This window comes from Pongo pygmaeus, chromosome 2, assembly GCF_028885625.2.
Source record: "Pongo pygmaeus isolate AG05252 chromosome 2, NHGRI_mPonPyg2-v2.0_pri, whole genome shotgun sequence".
Taxonomy (NCBI): domain Eukaryota; kingdom Metazoa; phylum Chordata; class Mammalia; order Primates; family Hominidae; genus Pongo; species Pongo pygmaeus.
In genome coordinates this window covers 125,611,971-125,632,230 of record NC_085930.1, presented here as the reverse complement: position 1 = coordinate 125,632,230, position 20,260 = coordinate 125,611,971, and the positions used below count along the sequence as shown (strand labels likewise).

Sequence of the window (20,260 nt, the reverse complement as noted above, 5' to 3'; positions counted from 1 at the left end):
TGCTTTAGCCTTCTAAATCAAATCCTTCACCTTCAGAACAATAAAAGAGGCACACCAGAGTCATTTTGGTGTATTCCTAAGCATATTTACAAAATATACAAGGAAAAGGACCTGATTCCCTGGCTGGGTGAGTGAAACGTTAATTCTTCACCTTGGCACCTCAACCTACAGCTGTAATAAGGGCCGTTATGCCCAAATAGGCCCTTAAACGGAAGACCTGCTGAGCAGAGACCCACTTTCCCAGCCCTGCTCAACTGCCTCGGCTTTTCTGCCAACTGACCAGGCGGAAGCAGCAGCAGGGGAGGAGGGACTGCAGGTAGGTGGGGAGGGGATCATTTTGAAAGCCCTAAATCCCTTGCAGGGAAGAAGCAGCTGCTACTTGTTTTTCTAAACATCTGTCCCATCTGTCCCAGGCCGCACCTCACCCTTTGGTGGCTCGAGCCAGTTCAACGTGAATTTGACAAGGAAGCACTTCTGAAGGCTGGTTTGTGAGTGGAAATGAACCTAAGTGCCACCTAGAAAGTTTCTTCTATTGAGAAGAGGTGAGTAGTGGGTCTTCAGCGGGACGGCTATTACCTTCCTTCATTTTACTCTCACAAAACTTACAGCTTTTACTGATAGAGGCAGGATTTGTAACATCACCCAAATCAGACTGTACGTCCTGAGTATATTATTTCACAACATAGAGGTACTTCTAGAACCCACATTTTAACGTCTAGGAGAGCCACAGTCTTTGATTTGAAAGAGAAATAACGATATTGCACACACCATATCACCTTTATGGTAGAACAAGCTGTGAACATCTAGTGCGTGTGGCGTTTGTCACATTTAACAGCGTGTTGCTTTTATTTGTCTCCTCTGCCACACTGCTCCTTGAGAACAGGGACGTTATTTTTATTGTTATTTTCCCCTCGTATTCGGAACCGTGGCTGGAACTTGGTAGGCATGAAATAGACATTTATGAATGAATGAACTTTAACGAAGAAAAGAAAAGGAACTGGATGATTCATTTGGTTCTCCGAAGGCGGGTATGGGGGACGGGGCTCGGACTTTGACCCTGTCACCGAGTGAGGCGCAGTCCCAAAGTCCTGCAGGTCCGGCTCCAGTCACTGCAGACCCGGATCTGCAACCGGTGCTCAAGCCTCCCGAAACGAGGCTGCGCGCGTCCTGCACGGTCCCGCCCCAAAGGCACGCAGACACGCCCCCTTTCCTGGTCATTCCCCCTGCGAAGTCAGTTCCACTCTAGTTACAGGATTGGGGCGGGGCCAGAAGGGCGCAGGCGCAACGGGCGGCGGAAGTAGGAGCCTGGAAAGGAAGCGGGAAAGGATCCTGGCGGTGCTTTGCAAAGGGCCGGCGTTTCTGTTGCGGGAAGTTCCCGGAGGTCGCACGTGCGTCCGAGCCCAAGCCCCTCCCCTCCACTCCCCTTCCTGCGTACCCCGGAGCCGCCAAGCGGCTACCTTCTTCTCGGCCCGCCGAGATGGCTCTCGACCCCGCAGGTACCGGAGCGGGAAGCGGGATTTGCCAAGGGGCCTCGCCCCGGGTCTCACGCCGCGGGCCGTGCGGGCTGGAGGCCGACCTGGGAAAGGTGCAGAGCTCTGGGTAGCATTGCTTCCACCAGCGTCTTCTCATACCCGGCGGCTGCTTCACCCGGTCTTAGGTCATCTTCTCGCTTGTTGGGGGTTATGGTTATCTGGGGTTGCGTTTGTTGTCTAAAGTATCGTCCATTGTGGTTTCCTACTTAACGCGACTAGTCTCTTCATTGTCACCCTCTTTTCGCCCCTTAAGGTCACAGATGCATTTAATGTATGCTGCAGACACTCTGGCCCCAGAGAAATTTGTGTATTTGTTCTGGCGCATAGTTTTACATTTCTGTTTGGGAGTTCATGGACCCCGAGTTCATCCTTGTAACCCAACTTAAAAACATATTTCAAAGGATCCATCACTGTGGCAGGAGTCAGTTTCTTTGGAAAGGATCTTCAAAATCTTGAATGTTGTTTTAATCTCCTTGCTTCCAGCCACTTCCGTTTGCAGCAATAGTTAACTTCCCCTCGAATTCCCGTCCTTGTGGACGGTCACCTGCAGTATCTTTGCGTTAGGCTATTTTTGCAAGGGAATAGATAACATTTTTTGGAGGGAATGGTAGTTGGTCTAGACCATTTCTTTTCGTTTTATGGATACAAAAAGTCAAAACATTGAGAGGTAGATGGCGTCAAACTTGGGATATTCAGAAATGGAAAATACTCTTTCGGAGCCTTCAAGGAGCATGAAAAATATATGTAGCACAGAAATAAGTTTTAACTGAACACGTTATTACCATGCTGAGTGTTCTCTATTATCCAACAATAATATGTGGTATGGTAGGTCCTTTTAGCTCCATTTTACAGATTAGGAAACTGAGGCGAAGAGAAGTTAAGTGACTAGTCCAGCAGGTAGTGGTAGATCAGGGAGTACTCTAATTTGAAGCATAGAGGAGTTCTGGAACATAATGATCGTATTCATTTCGGACTAGGTGGTTATGAAGCAGTTAGCAGTTGATCTGGGCTTTGAGGGATGGAATTTCCAGTGGTTGGAGCTGGAGAAGAGGCAGCCCTATGAGCAAAAGGTGCACTTACTATCTAAAGTGCACCTTTAGATAGTAAGGTGCACGATGCTTGGTTTCAGGATGACTACCATGATTTGGTTCTTGAGGGGTAGAAGGGGTAGAGTGTAAGTGAGGGGTGAGTAAGGAAGGTTCAGGTTTAGGCCCATATAATTTATGGTATTTTTTTGTTTGTTTGTTTGTTACTGAGTTGGAGTCTCACTCTGTCACCCAGGCTGGAGTGCAATGGTGCTATCTCGGCTCACTGCAACCTCCGCCTACTGGGTTCAAGCAATTCTCCCACCGCAGCCTCCTGAGTAGCTGGGATTACAGGCGCCCGCCACCACGCCCGGCTAATTTTTGTATTTTTAGTAGAGATGAGGTTTCGCCATGTTGGCCATGCTGGTCTGGAACTCCTGACCTCAAGTGATCTGCCTGACTCAGCCTCCCAAAGTGCTGGGATTATGGGTGTGAGCCACCGCACCCAGCCCAGTTATGGTACTTCTGAATTTGAAGTGACCTTTAAAGTAATCTCATACAGATGAGGAGACTGAGACTGAGAGACGTTAAAGATTTCCATATATCTACAATTTTTGAATTTAGACAAGGAAATTTGGGAAAAAAATCTTCATGCTTGCTCTCTTCACTTGCTTACCTTCCAGTTACTCATAAGCCACTCCAATCTTGTGTTGTACCCAAGGCCACACAGCTAGTTGCTGGTAGAGTCAAGTCTGGTAAGAACCTAGGTAATTTCATTTCCAGTCCAGTGCTGTAGACCATGCCACCTTTTGAGTATTGATTAAACAAAGACTTGTTGAGTGTCTGGTATATGCCCCATATTGTTCTGGGCCCTAGGGAACAGTAGTACATAGGACAAACAAAATCCTTGCTCCCAGTAAAGCTTATCTAGTGGTAGAAAAAGACAATTAACACCCCCTTTTCCCCCTACACAGACACGTGCGTGGGCACACACACATACACACACACACATTTTTACAGATTGTGATAAACATGAAGAAAATAATGTCATGTGGTAGATGGTGAAGAGATTAGTCAGTGAAGAGCTTTATGAGGAAGTGTCATTTGAATTGGAATCTGAGGGATGAGAGGAAGCTAGGCAGAGTGTGCTTGGCCATAAAGTAGCAAATACTTAAAATATTTAACTTGAATGTGGGTCAGAGTGTGGAGGGGATCCGTAAGGAAAGATATTGGGAAAGTAGGTAGTCGCTAAATGCCTAGATATTGCAGAGGCTGCAAGGCCTCAAAGGCTGGCTGTAATAATAAAGCATTTGGATTTTTTCTAATGTCATCAGATGCCTTTAGAATCTTTTAAAGAGGGCAGTAACATAATTTGTGTGTTTATTACCCTCGCTACAGTGGTAGCATGCATTGTAGAGGGGTCAGGTCGTAAATGGAAGAAGGGAGACAGGTTAAGGGATGGGAGCAGTAGTCCAGGCCAAATATGTTTGTATCTTAGCGGAAGATGGTAATAGACAGATGGAAAGAAAAATACAGCATCGTGAGGAGAAATTGACAGGACCTGTGGTTGCATTGAATAAGGATGGTGAGAGAAAGGGAGGAAACAGTGTCTGGGCACCATGGCTCATGCCCGTAATCCCAGTGCGTTGGGAGGCTGAGGCAGGCAGATCGCGTGAGCTCAGGAGTTCGAGACCACCCTGGGCAACATGGTGAAAACCCGTCCCTACTAAAATACAAAAAATTTAGCCAGGCATGGTGGCACACGCCTGTAGTCCTAGCTACTCGGGAGGCTGAGGAATGAGAATTTGAGCCTGGAAAGCAGGGGTTGCAGTGAGTCGAGGTTGCGCCACTGCACTCCAGCTTGGGCCACAGAGTGAGACTTTGTCTCAAAAAAAAAAAAAAGGAGGAAATAGGGATAATTCCAGTTTTTTTTTTTTACGTCAGCAGCTGGGTGGAAGGTCATGGTCAAATCTAACAATGTGATTATTGGAAACTTCATCAAAGGAAGGAATGGAAGCAATGGAAAGTGAAAAAGTGGAGTCAGCAAGTAGGAAGATTTTTTTTTTTTTCCCTAAATTGTTTTGTCTGTTTAAATTCCAGAATAAAATGTGTGGAAGCCAGTTTTTTTTTTAATTTCGTGTTTATTTGGTTCATACGTTGAAGCTTAGTTTCACATTTTGATGTTTTACTGCTTTGTACAGCCCACGATGTTATTTGCCCATATTGAGTAATGAATAATAGATACACCAAATGAGGTTCATTTAGCAAAATCTGTTTTCCTATTGGTTTATTTTGTATTTTCTGTGATCTTTATAGAAGCTTGATTTTCATTTGGCAGCAACTTTTAGTTAACTTTGTAGGGTCTCTGTTTTCCTCAAGAAACTGTGAACCCAACGATGAAATGCAGGTTACATGCTTATACGTAGTTTTATTTACATTATTTTCCTTTTTTTTGTTAATGTAGCAGTAATAACAGCACTCTTTGCTTATTGCTATGTTCCGGACAAATTTTCAGGCGTGATTATATTCTCAGATGATGGCCCATAGGAACCTGCACCTGATAAATTTGATTTTTCACTTTCTCTATCAACTAAAGTAATTCCCTTCTCCCTTCTTTGACCTTTCCGCTTTTTAGTTAGGTTCTCTTCCCTCTGTCAACATAGATTCATTCTCCACTTATGCAGGATGGGGCATGGCAGCCTAAGGGAAGTTTCCTTAATCAGGTGTGTGTGTGTCCCTGTGTCCTTCTATTGCTGTTTTCTTCCGGGAACCTAATAAAAGGAGGAAGATGGGACAGAGATAGGGCTTAGGGGGTGGAAAGTGGGGTCAAGAATTTCATGACATTCCATGAGAGGGTGTTTAAGGTATATGTGTCTTGGGAGGATTTAATTATGGATGTTCTTGGAACATTTGGGTTGCAGTACTCCAAGTTGGGGTTCTTTTAGTGGTTCCTGTGGGAATGTAGGTAAATTACCTTTAGGGGTACAGGCACAGTACTAGCACTTACATTTACTAGAAAATTTTAGTTTTTAAGTTAGACATCTAAAGAAACTTGAAGAATCTTTTTTGAGCATTGTATGTTTAATATGTAAAAGGTTGTGGAGGTGATTAGAAAAATTTTTTATTTTTTTTAGTGATGGGGTTTCACCATGTTGCTTAGGCTGCACTTGAACTCCTTGCTCAGGAGCACTTGAACTCCTGGGCTCAAGTAATCTGCCCACCTCGGCCTCTCCAAAGTGCTGGGATTATAGGCATAAGCCACCGTGCCTGGCCTATAAGAAAAATTTTGATTTTATTATTGCTGCTATATCTCTAGAGTATCTTCTTAGACATAAATTACGTTGGTGGCTCAGAACAAAAGAAAAAAGACTTAACATCTACATTTTGTATATTTATAAATTAAAAGCATATTTGCCATAGAAAATACATTATTTTTGTCTCATCGGATTAACAACTCTCTGATGGTTGCTCTGTGAAATTTGAAAAACACAGGCTTAAGCAAAGACCATAAGAAAGAAGAATTGAGATCAAAGAGGAGTGTGTGCCATGGCCGTGGGGTGGGGGTTGGGATTTCAGTTTTGAAGCATGAAATGACCTGTAAACCATTTCAAGGATTTTGAATTTTATACTAAGAACAATGGGAAGACACTGCAAGTTTTTAGGTAACGGAGTGACAAACAGAACTCTCCTTATTTTGTGTTGATCTGACTTTTGTTTAGATCAAGAATAACCTTGATCTGAGCCACATACTGCATACATGATGTGTCTTTCCAGAGTATCCTATCTGGAGGTACATGGGTATCTGTCTCTCATAGGTGATGTTAATTTTGATTACCCACTCAAGGTTTTGCCCTGTTTTGTTGCCATATTTTCTCTGTTTTGCAATTAGTAACTAATCTGTGGGAAGGTTAAGACCTTGTAAATATTTGCTTCTCATCAAATATTTCTCTTTGATTTGGGGTCCATTGATTTTTTTTTTTTTTTTTACCTGATTCAGTCTTTCCCATAATGGTTGAAAAATAATGATTTTCTACCTCCAGCACACTCCCTTCACATTTACTAGATGGTTGTCGACATTTTACTGTAAGCAAGAGATTGCTTTGTTTCATTTTCATTGATTTATGAATTTATTATTGGTATTTTTGGTACGGACTCATGAATTCCTGTGTTTTCAATGGTTTGTACTCTGTTAATGTAAATAATTATTTTTTTGTGTTCAAATTTCCCCAGATTTGGCCAGAGTTCCCTTTAAGCTAGCTTCTGGATCTTTGTCATATGCTCTCACCATTTTTTTGAGCATTTCCTTTTTATTCCCTCACACAAGATATCACTGCTTCATCTTGTACCTACCCTGGCCAATCCATACAATTAGTTATTTCTCTGAGAAGCCCTGGTTCCTTTTATTTGGGCACAGTAGTAGAGAGTAAGAGCTGGTCACTAGAACTGTATGTAACTTGGGTGGTTTATTAATAGATTGCCTTTAGGAAAAGAAAAAAAAAAACCCTTAAGAGAGTAAGGAAGATAGGAGAGGGGAGGGGAAAAATCTGAGCAAGGATGTGGTTTCAGGTCTTAACCTAATCAGCTCTGGTGTACCACATGGTACATACAGTTTATTGTGCCTTGGAAGCAAGGGAACTGGGCTTTCATGCCATTTTTCAGTCATTGGTTCCTGTAGGAGTTGGGAGAGGGACAGCAGCAAGGAAAACAGCAAAGGGCTACCATGGCCAGGGGCAGTCCTGAGAAGGTTGCAGGTATGAATACTTCAACATTCTCTGCTGCAGGAGGGATACCAGCTCTATTCTAAAAATAATTTATCTGAATCTATTAGGAATCTTAGTTGGATAATAAGAGTTTCGATAGTAGTGAGAGTTCAGATAGTGACAGGTCAGATAGGAATGGGTACTTGCACACATGTATACATACACACAGGTGTGTGTACTGCATCCAGTAAAGTGTCACAGGTTGTGGTTAACAAGTTTGAATAACACTGGCTTAAGATATACCTAAGGTAGGCTAAGCTGTACTTTTTTTTTGTCTTCTAGGCCATCGTACATGCTGTTCTCTCTAGAATTTCCCCCTTCTTCCCTATCCCCAAGTCTACTGAAGTCTTGTTCATTTTTCACAACTCAATTTAAAATCAGTTTCTTAGGAGACTTTTCCTGATTGCCACCACCTCCAGTTAAACATTTTTTTTTAAGGTTAAGGATTAAAAACTCCACCAAAATATCATATAACCTATGTATAGAGTTGTTTTCCTTTTAGATATAAAGTCCTTTTCTTTGACGAATAAAAGGAAACCTACAGATATGATGCACCTATATGTAACAAATAATTGGAGAGATAAAGAAAAACATGATTTGAAGAATGGGAATGTTCTACCTGTGTAATAAATAGAAAATATTTTTCATATGAATCCACCTCTTTAATTTCATTAGAGACTAGATAAAAGGATAGGTCAGTTAATTTCACCTAGATTATAGAAGATTGGCCACCTCCTCCCAGGAAGGTAGTGTACTGTTGTGGAATCAACACCGAATTTGGGAGTTAGTAAGACTGACTTATTGTCTCAGACTTTGTCATTAACGTGTCCTTAATGACATAATATGAGGTTTGAGGATGAGAAGTAGGGAAAGAGATGTATCAGATAATTGCTAAGGTTGCTTCAAGCCTTGAACTTTTATTATTCTAAATATTAATACTTGTCATAGGTCTCAAGGGGTTCTTGACTCCACACAGAAATAAATTCAAGTTTATGTCTTGTTGCCTGGATTAGTATCTTTTTAAATTTTTTGTTTGGGGTGTTAAAATCATATGTGTAAAATTCTGTAGATGTCAAAAATATGAGAAGTGTTACCTTGTACTTGATATAAGTGGACCAAACAAAATTGTACCCAAATAAAACTATTGATACCCAAGTTAACATTCTCCCTGACAATCCTCTATTCTATTTTTGCATTTTTTCTTTTTTTTGAGACATTCTCGCTCTGTTGCCCAGGCTGGAGTGCAGTGGTGTGATCTCAGCTCACTGCAAACTCCACCTCCTGGGTTCATGCCATTCTTCTGCCTCAGCCTCCTAAGTAGCTAGGACTACAGGCGCCCACCACCACGTCCGGCTATTTTTTTTTTGTATTTTTAGTAGAGACAGGGGTTTCACTCTGTTAGCCAGGATGGTCTTGATCTCCTGACCTCGTGATCTGCCTGTCTCCCAAAAGTGATCTGCCCGCCTCCCAAAGTGCTGGGATTACAGGCATGAGCCACCATGCCCAGCCTATTTTTGCATTTTTAAGTAAGAAGATTGAAGGAAACAATTGCTAAGAATGTGGTGTTTACCATCCTGCATTGTGTTTTGCTAAAGAACTGTTACTGGGAGATTGTTACAGATCAAAAGATATGTTAATTACCTAAACATGACTAATTGGAATGCAGAGTATCACATGTTTATGCTGCAGAATAAGGAACCTTGCTTGACTGATTCATTATTGTATACACAATCCCTGGTGTGGTGATTGGTACATAATAGGTACATATGTATTTGTTTACAGTGTATCTGTAACTATCAAATACTAAAACTCTTTTAAATATACGTGTAATTTGTTAAACAGTTAAAACAATTTCATTGCATATTTACCATATGCTAGGAGTTAGAGGGAATTACAAAGATGAGTTAGACGTGGTCTCTGACCTCATTAAAGTTAACTTTTACTTGCAGTAGTTCTCAGCCTAGCTGCATATTATAATTATTTGGGGAGCCTTAAAAAATATCAATGCCTGGCTTTTACCCCAGCATTTCTGATTTAACTGGTCTGGGGGGGGCCCAAGCATTAAGAATTTTGTACAGCCCTCTCAGGTGGTTCTTTGATACAGCCAGGGTTGAGAGCTTCTGGTACCAAAATCTGTCTTAGTCTACTCAGGCTGCCATAACAAAATCCCATAGACTGACTTGAGTGACCCACACAACATAGACTGGGTGTCTTAAAAAACGTACATTAAGTTTTTTACTATTCTGGAGGCTACGAAGTTCAAGACCAAGATGCAAGGAGATTTGGTTGCTGACAAGAACTCTCTTCCTGACTTGCAGATGGCTGCATTCTCCCTGTGTGTTTACATGGTGGTGAGCAGGGAGGGATTGGGGAAGAGGAAGTTGGGGGAGGAGGAGGAGAGAGCGAGGAGAGAGCCCTCTGCTTCTTACGAGGCCACTAATCCTGTCGAATTAAGGCCTCACCTTTATGACCTCATTTGACCTTAATTACCTCCGAAAAGCACTGTCTCCAGATACAGTCACATTGGGGGTTAGGGATTCAACATATGAATTTGGAGAATGGTAAACACAATTCAACTCATGCCAACCACTGATCTAGCAGGAGAAGATTGGATATATAGTGTGATGTGATGTGTTTAAGTCCAGGTGTGATTATAGCAACAGAACGAGTGCAGGCAAAATCTTGGGGTTAGAGAAAGGAGAAATCACTTTTTAGTGCTGGAGGTCAGGAAGAACTTTGGGATGGAGAAGTGTTGAATTGGGTTTTAAATAAGTAAACTTTGATAACAAAAAATAAGAGGTAGAAGATGGAAAATGAAGACTGAGATTGAACTAGAGTTTGACTTTACCTGTTACTTGCTGGGTAATTCTGTAAGATTGCTTTGAACTTTCTGAGTCTTAGTTTCTTTATACCTGCTTCTAAATGAGATGATGTTTGTAAACCAGTTCCATCCACCACCCTTTTCTTCTTTCTGTAAATATTTATCGTGTTGCTTCTGTGTACTATATAACTATAAGCTGATTTTTCAGGTAAGAAGGGTAACATAACCACTAGGTTGGCAAAATGAAGGTTTACATTGTAGAAAATTTAAGTTGGAATTGAGCTGCTGGTGGGACTTAGAAACCACCAGTAGATAGTTGAAAATGTAGAGAGTTGGAGATGGAGATGAGCACTGAGAACTCAGTATCATGAACACCATCTTTAAAGCTGGAACCTTGTGGGATTGCCCCAGGAGAATTAAGTACAGATATTACCTTGAAAGTGTGCATACTTCTAGTATTGTTACCATTGTTCAGGATATTTTTGAAACTCCTTTAAGATTTCCCTTCAGATTCTTCAGTACACTCGTCTTAATATCCTCATTTTGGCAAATCTTTGTTCTGAAAGTTAATTTGAATTTCAGCCAAAGTTTAACCAGAGACAGTCTGGTGAAGGTGACAGACGATCATCCTGGGAAATGCTGCCTCTTCTTTTGTCTCAGTTTGTTTTGTGTTGCTATAAAGGAGTACCTTAGGATGAGTAATTTATAAAGAAAGAAGTGTATTTAGCTCACAGTTCTGCAAGCTATACAGGAAGCATGGCATCTGCTTGGCTTCTGATGAGAACATTTATGCTGTGTCAGAACATGGCAGAGAAGATCAAAGGGGAAGCGGGCATGTGTGAAGAGGTACCAAACGTGAGAGGTGTCCTGACTTTTACAACAATCCAGTCTCTTGGGAACTAGTCATTTTCTCTGAGAACCAGCCCACTCTGAAGAACTAGTCCACTCCAGCAAGAGCAGGAATTCATTACTGCTAGAAGGGCACAAAGCCGTTCATGAGACATCTGCCCTCATGACCCAAACACATCCCACTAGGGACCATCTCCTTACACTGCCACACTGGAGATCAAATTTCGACATGAGATTTGGTGGGGACAAACCATATCCAAACCATATTGCTCCCACCCCAAAAAAGTTATATTATGGAACTGGTTTTCATGTTTACTTCAGATTAGCTCTGAAGCCACACCAAGAACGATGATGTGATTCGAGCAAAGGCTGAGTCTTTGAAATAAGTGAAAAACCCTTCAATATAAAAATATTCTCCTATCCCATTATCAAAGTATTACATTTTCTTTGTAGGAATTCTATGAAATATTGTAAGATAAAAGAAGAACCAGTAGTAACATGGTGGACAGAGGCTTGAGGAACATTCATAGGATTGAGGATATAACACAATCTTCTAGATTTATATCAGAAAAAAAGTAAATCAGGCAACGTATTGCTAAGAAGGCCACAGGTATGCTGTCATTTATTACTTTCTCAAATGTCTGCTCCTGTCCCATAACACTGCTGATTTTCTACCGGATATCAGTGGGAAATTGTGCTTGTAGGCGCAAAGACAGTCTTGAAGTTTTACCAAATAAAGTAAATGTGAAACTTGTTCATTTAAGAAATTATGGCCACAATGGCGGTTGTAACATAGTTCTAAAATTGGCATGTCTTATTGCATAAGTTAATTTCCTGCTTTGGTACACTTTTAAATATGTTGTCCCTTTCCGGCCCCTTAGTTAAAGCAGTGTGGGTGGAAGAGGAAGTTTTCACACCTAGCAATCTGCAGAATCTGAGGTCCAAGAAATAGGTGCTATTGGGAAATGGGCACATCTAGTGTGAACAAGGTGGTTAATTAACAGTGAAAGCTGATAGGACAGAGAAGCTCAGATGAAGCATACTATTGTGGGATATGGGTGGTACTTGACCCAGAAGCTAAGCAGAAATAGGCACATCTACCTCACTGATATACTTTCCGTATTTTGTAAGCGTTTGAGCTTATACAAAATTAGATGGTTAGTGGCTGACCTAATATTTGATGTTTAGTCTCTTTGAATGTGTTTTTCAGCCAGCTGACAAATTGCTCCTCTTGCTTTTAAAAATGTTTTTTTCCCATGGTAGGAAGCAGAATCAGAATTCCCTTTGATTTTACTTTTTGATAAAAAATTGAGAACTGAATTTTTGAATTTTGCTGGTTCAGATGGTGCTTCTGAAACACAAACTTACTGTCTAAAGGTTGTTTCCCTGCTTCAGCATAACTGTGGAAGCTCACTTAGCCTTGTTTGCTTAAGTCCCCTAAGGCCCCCACTCCATGTGCATGGTGGTGTCATTGAAGGTTTAGAGCTTGGGTTACATGATCTTGGCATTGGCACTTTATTAGAAGCTTGGGTCATTTCACCTCTGTGAGCCTCCATTTCTTTATCTGCAAAATGAAATCAAAATACTTACCTGAGAGAACTGTTATGAAGACTATATGTATTCATTGCCCTCATCAGGTTTCACAGACAGAGGCAGGCTGGAGCATTGCAGGGGAAAAAACATCTCTCCTACTCTTGATTTCCCTTTTTGTTTTTGTTTTGTCAGTTCTAGTATGGCTTGAAGGGAAGAAGGTGAATTTTCATATTTTAAGATGTCTTTTCCTCTACCCTTCCTCATTTTACTCTGTCATTATAGCAAGAAGGTATGAACAAACTGGCAAGAGGAATATCTGGTCATGAGCATACAAATCTTTGTGCTGTTGAGAAAAACTGGAGTCTGCCTAGATTCCTGGTGTGAAGCACTTAGTGAGAACTAACAATTGAGAACTCTGGTCTCATTGTATTGTATATCATGCCTTCTTCCCAGGGCTCTGCCTTTTGAGACTCTTCATAGCTAGTAAAGAAGAGGGACCAGTCGGACGTGGCAGCTCACTCCTGTAATCCCAGCATTTGGGAGGCTGAAGTGGGTGGATCGCTTGAGTCCAGGAGTTTGAGACCAGCCTGGGAAACATAGTGAGATCCCATCTCTATAAAATACACATAAAAAAATTAGCTTGATGTGGTGGAGTGTGCCTGTGTTTCCAACTACTTGGGAGGCTGAGATAGGAGGATCACTTAAACCTGGGAGGTAGAAGCTGCAGTGAGCTGTGATCACGCCATTGCGCCCTATCCTGGGTGACAGAGTAGTACTCTGTCTCAAAAAACAAAAAAACCAAAAACCCCCCCAAAAAACTCCCCCCAAAAAGCTAAACAAACAAAGAAGAGGGATCCAAATATAGAAACTATTGCTAATGAGAACACTGTTGCAAGTTTATTACAAGCATTTTTCATGTTTTTCCTACAGAGTAAACAGTAGCACCAAACTGTCTTCAGGAACAAGTAAGTGTAACTAGTAAATTTTTTAAAAAGTGGCATTACCTAAATAAGTATCAAATTAGTTAAATTAGAATGTTTTCATTATTGAAAGGGCATAGCTTGCCCTTCATATATCACATTCTTTGCTATTAAAGACTCTGTAATATTCTGATTTGCTTCACTGTTGTCTTTGTGGATTCATAGCAAGTGCTGTTGTCAGTAGCCTTATAATCTAGCACTGCCATATTGCAAGAACACATGAGCCCCAAAACAAAATATGATCTAACAAATTCAGCCAGTGAAAAAGGTGAAAATTGACTTCCAGGTGATGATAGAATGTTGAGAAGTTAGAGCTTTGGAAATTTTCCCTGGTGGTGTTATCCTGATTCTTTAATTCAGTATAAATTTATGTGACTATACAGTAGCAAACTTTCAAAATTTAATTTTTAGTTTTGCAACCTCTGTACAAATGTATAACATATATACACCAGATTGAGATTAAGAGAATCAGTTTGTAATATTGTGAATAAAAATTGCCATATCTATAATATTTGTAATGTTGAAGATAACTTTTTCAAAAATTATAATTAATAAATCATTGATATTTAGTGGCTGTTATGCTATCAAGTGGGAAAATCTTTAGTAGAATTTTCATATTTTTAATACTGTCATTTCTGATTTAATACCAAGAATTTGGAAAATTGAAATCAATATTAATATAATTCTGGAATTATTTATTTGCCCTAGGAAGTTTTAGAAGAATGATCAGATGTCTTGACAACCCGTTTTAAAAATGTGTTTGATAGGAATATTATAGCTTAGAATTCATAATGTAGGTAAATTTCTGTTATAATTTATTTTTGGAAAAATGGTTTGATATTACAAATCTATGTCTGTATTCAAGGAATTGATTCAAAATAATATTGCCTTAGTTATTTAAGACCATTGGAAGATTTATAGAGCAAAGAGAAGATTCATCAGGATGCATTATGAATAAGTTGTATAGATGAAAATTATATATGTAAAAAAAGTAACAATTTGAAATTAATTTTGTAAATAGATCAGTATAATCCAATGTCTTCTAATCTGTTTAGTAATTACACTGAATAGTTATTAATGTCTAGTTATGATTTATTCTGTAGGCAAGGCAAAAAGGAATTTGTGGAGATAGTCTCAGTTTTATTCTTTTCTCTGTAAGTAAGCATCAGCTTTCCACTCTACAAGATGTGTCACACAGTCCCTTCAAATTCCACAGGTCCACAACTGAATTTCTCTCTTACCTGATCCTTCTTTTGTATTCCCTATCTCAATAAATGGTCATATCCTTTTACTTGAAGCCAGAAAACTAGGCGTCCTCCTTGAATCATCCCTTTCCCTCGTCCCCTTTAGGCACCATCAAGCTTATAGGACCTCCTTCTGAATTTGTCCTTTTCTCTCCATCCATGCTTCCAGTTCCTTCTCAGTGCTTTGTTTTGTTTCCTCTTTTTTTTTTTTTTTTTTTTGAGACGGAGTCTCGCTCTGTCTCCTAGGCTGGAGTGCAGTGGCGTGATCTTGGCTCACTGCAACCTCCGCCTCCCGAGTTCAAGCAATTCTCTTGCCTTAGTCTCCTGAGAAGCTGGGACTATAGACGCGCGCCACCATGCCTGGGTGATTTTTGTAGGTTTTTTTCACTAGAGGCAGGGTTTCATCATATTGGCCTGTCTGGTTTTGAACTCCTGGCCTCAAGTGATCCGCCCGCTTCAGCCTCCCAAAGTGCTGGGATTACAGGCGTGAACCACTGTGCCCAGCCTGTTTCCGGTAGCTTCTGGCAAAGCTAAGGAAAAAGAGAATGTGTAAATAAATGATATAGCAAAGAGTTCAGCAAATTATGACCTATGGGCCAAATCTGGAAAGGCCTATAAGCTAGGAACGGTTAGTAACATTTTTGAAACGTTGTTAAAAAAAATATGTATATATATACATGTACATACACACACACACACACACACATAATGACAGAGATGATATGTAAAGCTTAAAATATTTATACTCTGGTTCTTAACAGAAATAGTTTGTCTGCCTTTACATAGGCAATGAAAATTATAATACAACCACAGGTGTTGTAAAGAGAAAAAGAATCATGTGAACACCTTCATATCATTTTTTTGTTTGAAAATTTAGGTGAAATAGATAGTGTCATTGAAAAATACAATTTTGCTAAAACTTCAGCTGACTCTAGAATAAGTAAAAAGCCCTTACAAAATTGAAACAATAGTTACAATTCTCTTTGTGCCTATGTGTCTTACACATACACACATACATACGCCAAAACGCAAGCCCTGATAGGTTGTGTATTGGTCAGGATTTCCACCATGGAAATAATCAGTAGGAGAAAAAACATATATATATCTTAACATGGGTGTATATATATCTATATATATATATATACGTATACATGTTAAGAGATCTTGCAAGAAATTGGTTTATGTGATTGTAGGGACCATTTGGGCAAGTCTGAAATGCACAGAGCAGGCTGTCAGGAAGGGCAGGCTTGGAATTCTTGATCTTGAGCTGAAGCTGTAGTCAGCAAGTGTAATTCTTCAGGAAAACCTCAATTCTACTTGTAAGGCCTTTGAACTGATTGTATTAGGCCCACCCAAATTATCTTTGATAATCTTCTTTATGTGAATCTGCAAAATACCTTCACAGCATCACCTGAATTAATGTTTGCATGAATAACTGGGGGCTATAACCCAGCCAAACTGACACTTAAAACTGACCATCACAAGTGGTTTTTAACAAACTTTCAAGGAACTGAGAATAATCTTTGTTTTATCCACAATGTTCTAGATAATATAAAGGGAGAGGAAGGTCCCTAATTTATTGTTTAAATAACGCAACTTTAACACCAAAACAATGCAAAGATAAGGGAGGAGAGTCATAGGCAAACACCGACATGGTGACCACTTGAAAAGATTTCAAACAAAATTTGAGCATCCAAGACAGAGATCTTGCTAGTTACTACTTAACCACTTTTCTAAAGGATGTAGCCAGCAAGAATTAAAAAAGAGGATGCAAAACTGTTTCTGTGATTGTCTACATAGAAATTGGAAGATAATCTATTATCAAATTATTAAAATTGAGAGAGGTTTTATTGATTATAAGGACAACATAAAAAATCAATTGAACCTAAACACTAGCAGTAAATAATTACAACAGGTTATTTATGGAAAGATACATTTACCGATAGAAATCTAATGAAAGATGAACAGTAACTTTAAGGAGAAAATTATGAATCTTTTTGTCTACTTAGTAACCTAATTTCTAATAGTTATGTGTTGAAATCTCCCACTATGAGTGCAGATTTCTATAATTTTTTAAGCTAATCGATTTTAAATTGAGGTAAAATATACAGTGAAATTTACAGATCTTAAATGAGTTTTCATTAATGTATATACCCTAATTACGACATTTTTCAGAGAGTACCTTTTCAGCTCCCATATATAACCACTGTTGTAATTTTTATCACCATAGATTAACTTTGCATGTTCTTGAATCATGGCAGTATGTACTCCTGTGTCTGCTTTCTTTTGCGCAAATGTTTTTGAGATTCACCTAGGATAGATCACCTATCCTACTGATAGTAGTGGTATACCAATAGTATCATTGTTTTTTATTGCTAAGTAATTTTTGGCTATTCTGAATAATGCTTCTCTAAATAGACTTGTACAAGTTGTTTTCTGGACTTACATTTTCTTTTTTTTTGTTTTTGAGACTGAGTCTCGCTCTGTCACCAGGCTGGAGTGCAGTGATGCGATCTTGGCTGACTGCAACCTCTGCCTCCTGGGTTCAAGCAATTTTCCTGCCTCAGCCTTCCGAATGGCTGGGACTTCAGGCGCACGCCACCATGCCCAGCTAATTTTTGTATTTGTCATAGGGACGGGGTTTCACCTTGTTGGCCAGGATGGTCTCGATCTCTTGACCTCGTGATCTGCCCTCCTCGGCCTCCCAAAGTGTTGGGATTACAGGCGCGAGTGAGCCAGGACTTATATTTTCATTTATCTTGCATAAGTGAATACCTAGGAGTGGAACATATTTAACTTTATAACTCAGCAGTTTTCCAGAGAAATGTATCATTTCACAGTCCCATCAGCAAGATATGAAAGTCGCAGATGCTCCACATTCTCTCCAACGTTGGTGTTGTCATTGTTTTTAATTTTAGTCATTCTCATGTGTACAAAATGATATAAGGGGTTTCATTTGCAGTCTCTTAATGATTAATGATTTTGAGCACCTTTATTTTTATATATATATATATTTACAATTTGCATATCATCTTTTGTGATGTGTCCGTTCAAGCCTTTTGTCCATCTTTTATTGAGTTTTTATTATTGATAGATAGGGGTTCTTGATATATTCTGGACTCAAGTCCTTTGTTATATATATATGAAATAAATTTTTCTTCCTGGTCTGTGGCATGCCTTTTTAAAATTTTCTTAATTGTGTCTTTTGATAAACAAATGATTTCATATTAGTGAAGTCAAATTTATAATTTGTATAATTTATTTTTACTGCCTTATGCCCTCTTTAAGAAACTGTCTACTCCAAGGAATTGAAGGGTCTTTTTTGTTTAATAGTTTTAGTTTTTACATTAGGCTTATGATCCATTGCCAATTAATTTTTGTGGTTACTGTGAAGTAGGGGGTCAAAGGGTTTAGCTTTTTTTTTTTTTCCATGTTAATACGGTTCTGCCACCATTTGTCGAAAATACTTTTATTTCTTCATAAACTAGCCTTGGTGCATTTGTCAATAAATTGATTGTATATACATGGAAGTATTTCTGGATTCTTTTTTTTTTTGAGGTGGAATCTCGCACTGTCACCCAGGCTGGAGTGCAGTGGTGAGATCTCGGCTCACTGCAAGCTATGCCTCCCGGGTTCTCGCCATTCTCCTGCCTCAGCCTCTGGAGTAGCTGGGACTACAGGCACCCGCCACCATGCCCGGCTCATTTTTTGTATTTTTTTTAGTAGAGACAGGGTTTCACCATGTTAGCCAGGATGGTCTCGATCTCCTGACCTCGTGATCCGCCCGCCTCGGCCTCCCAAAGTGCTGGGATTACAGGCGTGAGCCACCGCGCCCGGCCTTCTGTATTCTTTTGTTCTCTTTTGTTACATTACTCTTTTTGACTACCCAAATTATGCCAGCACTACATCGTCTTGACTTCTGTAGTTTTGTAGTATGACTTGTAATCAGGTAGTTGCTGCATAGCATCTAAATTTGTTCTTCTGTTTTAGTGTTGATTTGGCTATTCTTTGTCCTTTGTGCTTCCTTATACGTTTTTTCACTTTTTTATTATAACTTTATTTTTTAATAATATAATAATAATAATAATAGGAAACTGCAAAATCATGCAGTTTCCATGTACCTGCCTTCTTCCCTTTCCCTAATGATGCTATCTTACATAACCATGATATGTATATTCTCAGTGGGTATGATAACTGCCTTCAAGAGGATAACAATTGACATTGGTGGAGACAGAAATCTTACTCTCTTAATATATAAAGCAATGTTACACCCGCAGTGCATAAACATATATGCTATATCTGCGATATTAACATTTCATAGGGGTACATTAGGAAAAAATGTCAAAAAAGGGTCCTTTTAGGGCAAAAATTAAAAAAGGTTGGGACAGGCTCCTATAATTAAATGTGAACAAGGAAACTGGGAATTGACAATGGTATAATATTGTTGATTCAGGTACTAATCTTAGTCGAATTTCACCAGTTTTTACATGCATTTTTTTTTTTGTTCTATATTTGTATGACATCTGCATCATGAGGATTTTCTCCTGTGATTGTTTCTAGAAGTTTTTTTCTTTAACTTTTTATTTTGAAATAATTATAGACTCACATAAAATTGTGAAAAATACTATATAGTCTTGAGTGTCCATCTCATAGCTTTCCCCAGTGGTGACATCTTATATATCTGTAGTACAATATCAAAACCCAGGAAACTGAAGTTGATACAATACTGTTAGCTAGATTATAGACCTTTTCAGTTTTCACCAGTTTTTACGTGTACTCATATGTGTGTATGTATAATTCTGTGTAATTTTATACCATGTTTCTTTTTTTAATAGGGAAAACGTTCAGAGTTTTAGTATTAAGTATGATGTAAGCTAGAGGATTTTTTGTAGATGCCCTTCATTAAAGAAGTTCCCCTCTGTTCCAAGTATACTGATTTTGTTTTTTATGAACGCATGTAGAATTTTGTCCAATTTTTTTTGGCATCGATATGATTATATGGTTTTCCTTTTTTGGACTGTTAATATATCTGATGGATTACATGGATTGAATTTCGAATGGTGAATCACCCTTGCCTCCCTGGAATAAATCCAACATTGTTGTTATGTATCTTTCTTTTTATGTATTGCTGAGTTTGATTTGTTAATATTTTGTTGAGGATTTTTGCATCTGTGTTCATGGGGCATATTGGTGTGTAGATTTGGTGTGTATGTGTATGTGTTTTGTAAATACCGTTCTTGCTTTTGGTATCAAGGTATCTGCCTTCTTGAGTGAGCTTTGGTTGGTTTGTAGTTTTTTTAAAGAAATTTATTCATTTCATTCTAGTTGTCAAGTTCATTGGCCTAAATTTGTTCATAATATTCCCTTATTATTTAAAAATATTTATCATTTCTGATGTTTGAAATTTGTGACCTTAGTCTGGCTAGTGGTTTATAAATTTTATTGATCTTATCCTCTCAAAGAACCAGCTTTAATTTCATTGTTTTTTTTTCTTTTATTTGTGTGGTATTCTTTAT

The 20,260-nt window shown here is 39.1% G+C and overlaps 1 protein-coding gene across 3 annotated transcripts in view; it reads left to right on the top strand.

Moving 5' to 3' along the window:
* The first annotated feature begins 1,267 nt into the window (after positions 1-1,267).
* Positions 1,268-20,260, top strand: part of CMC1 (C-X9-C motif containing 1) — an 83,576-nt gene continuing 64,583 nt past the window's right edge. The window contains exons 1-2 of one of the 3 annotated variants that reach the window (XM_054480133.1): positions 1,268-1,496; positions 13,451-13,485. Coding sequence is in view for 1 of the 3 variants with exons in the window: in XM_054480131.2 (XP_054336106.1) it covers positions 1,478-1,496 (19 nt within the window). In the remaining 2 variants the exon portion in view is untranslated. Of the gene's footprint in view, positions 1,497-11,440; positions 11,598-13,450; positions 13,486-20,260 lie in introns of those variants that run through there. The other 2 variants (XM_054480132.2, XM_054480131.2) reach the window with 2 other exon arrangements.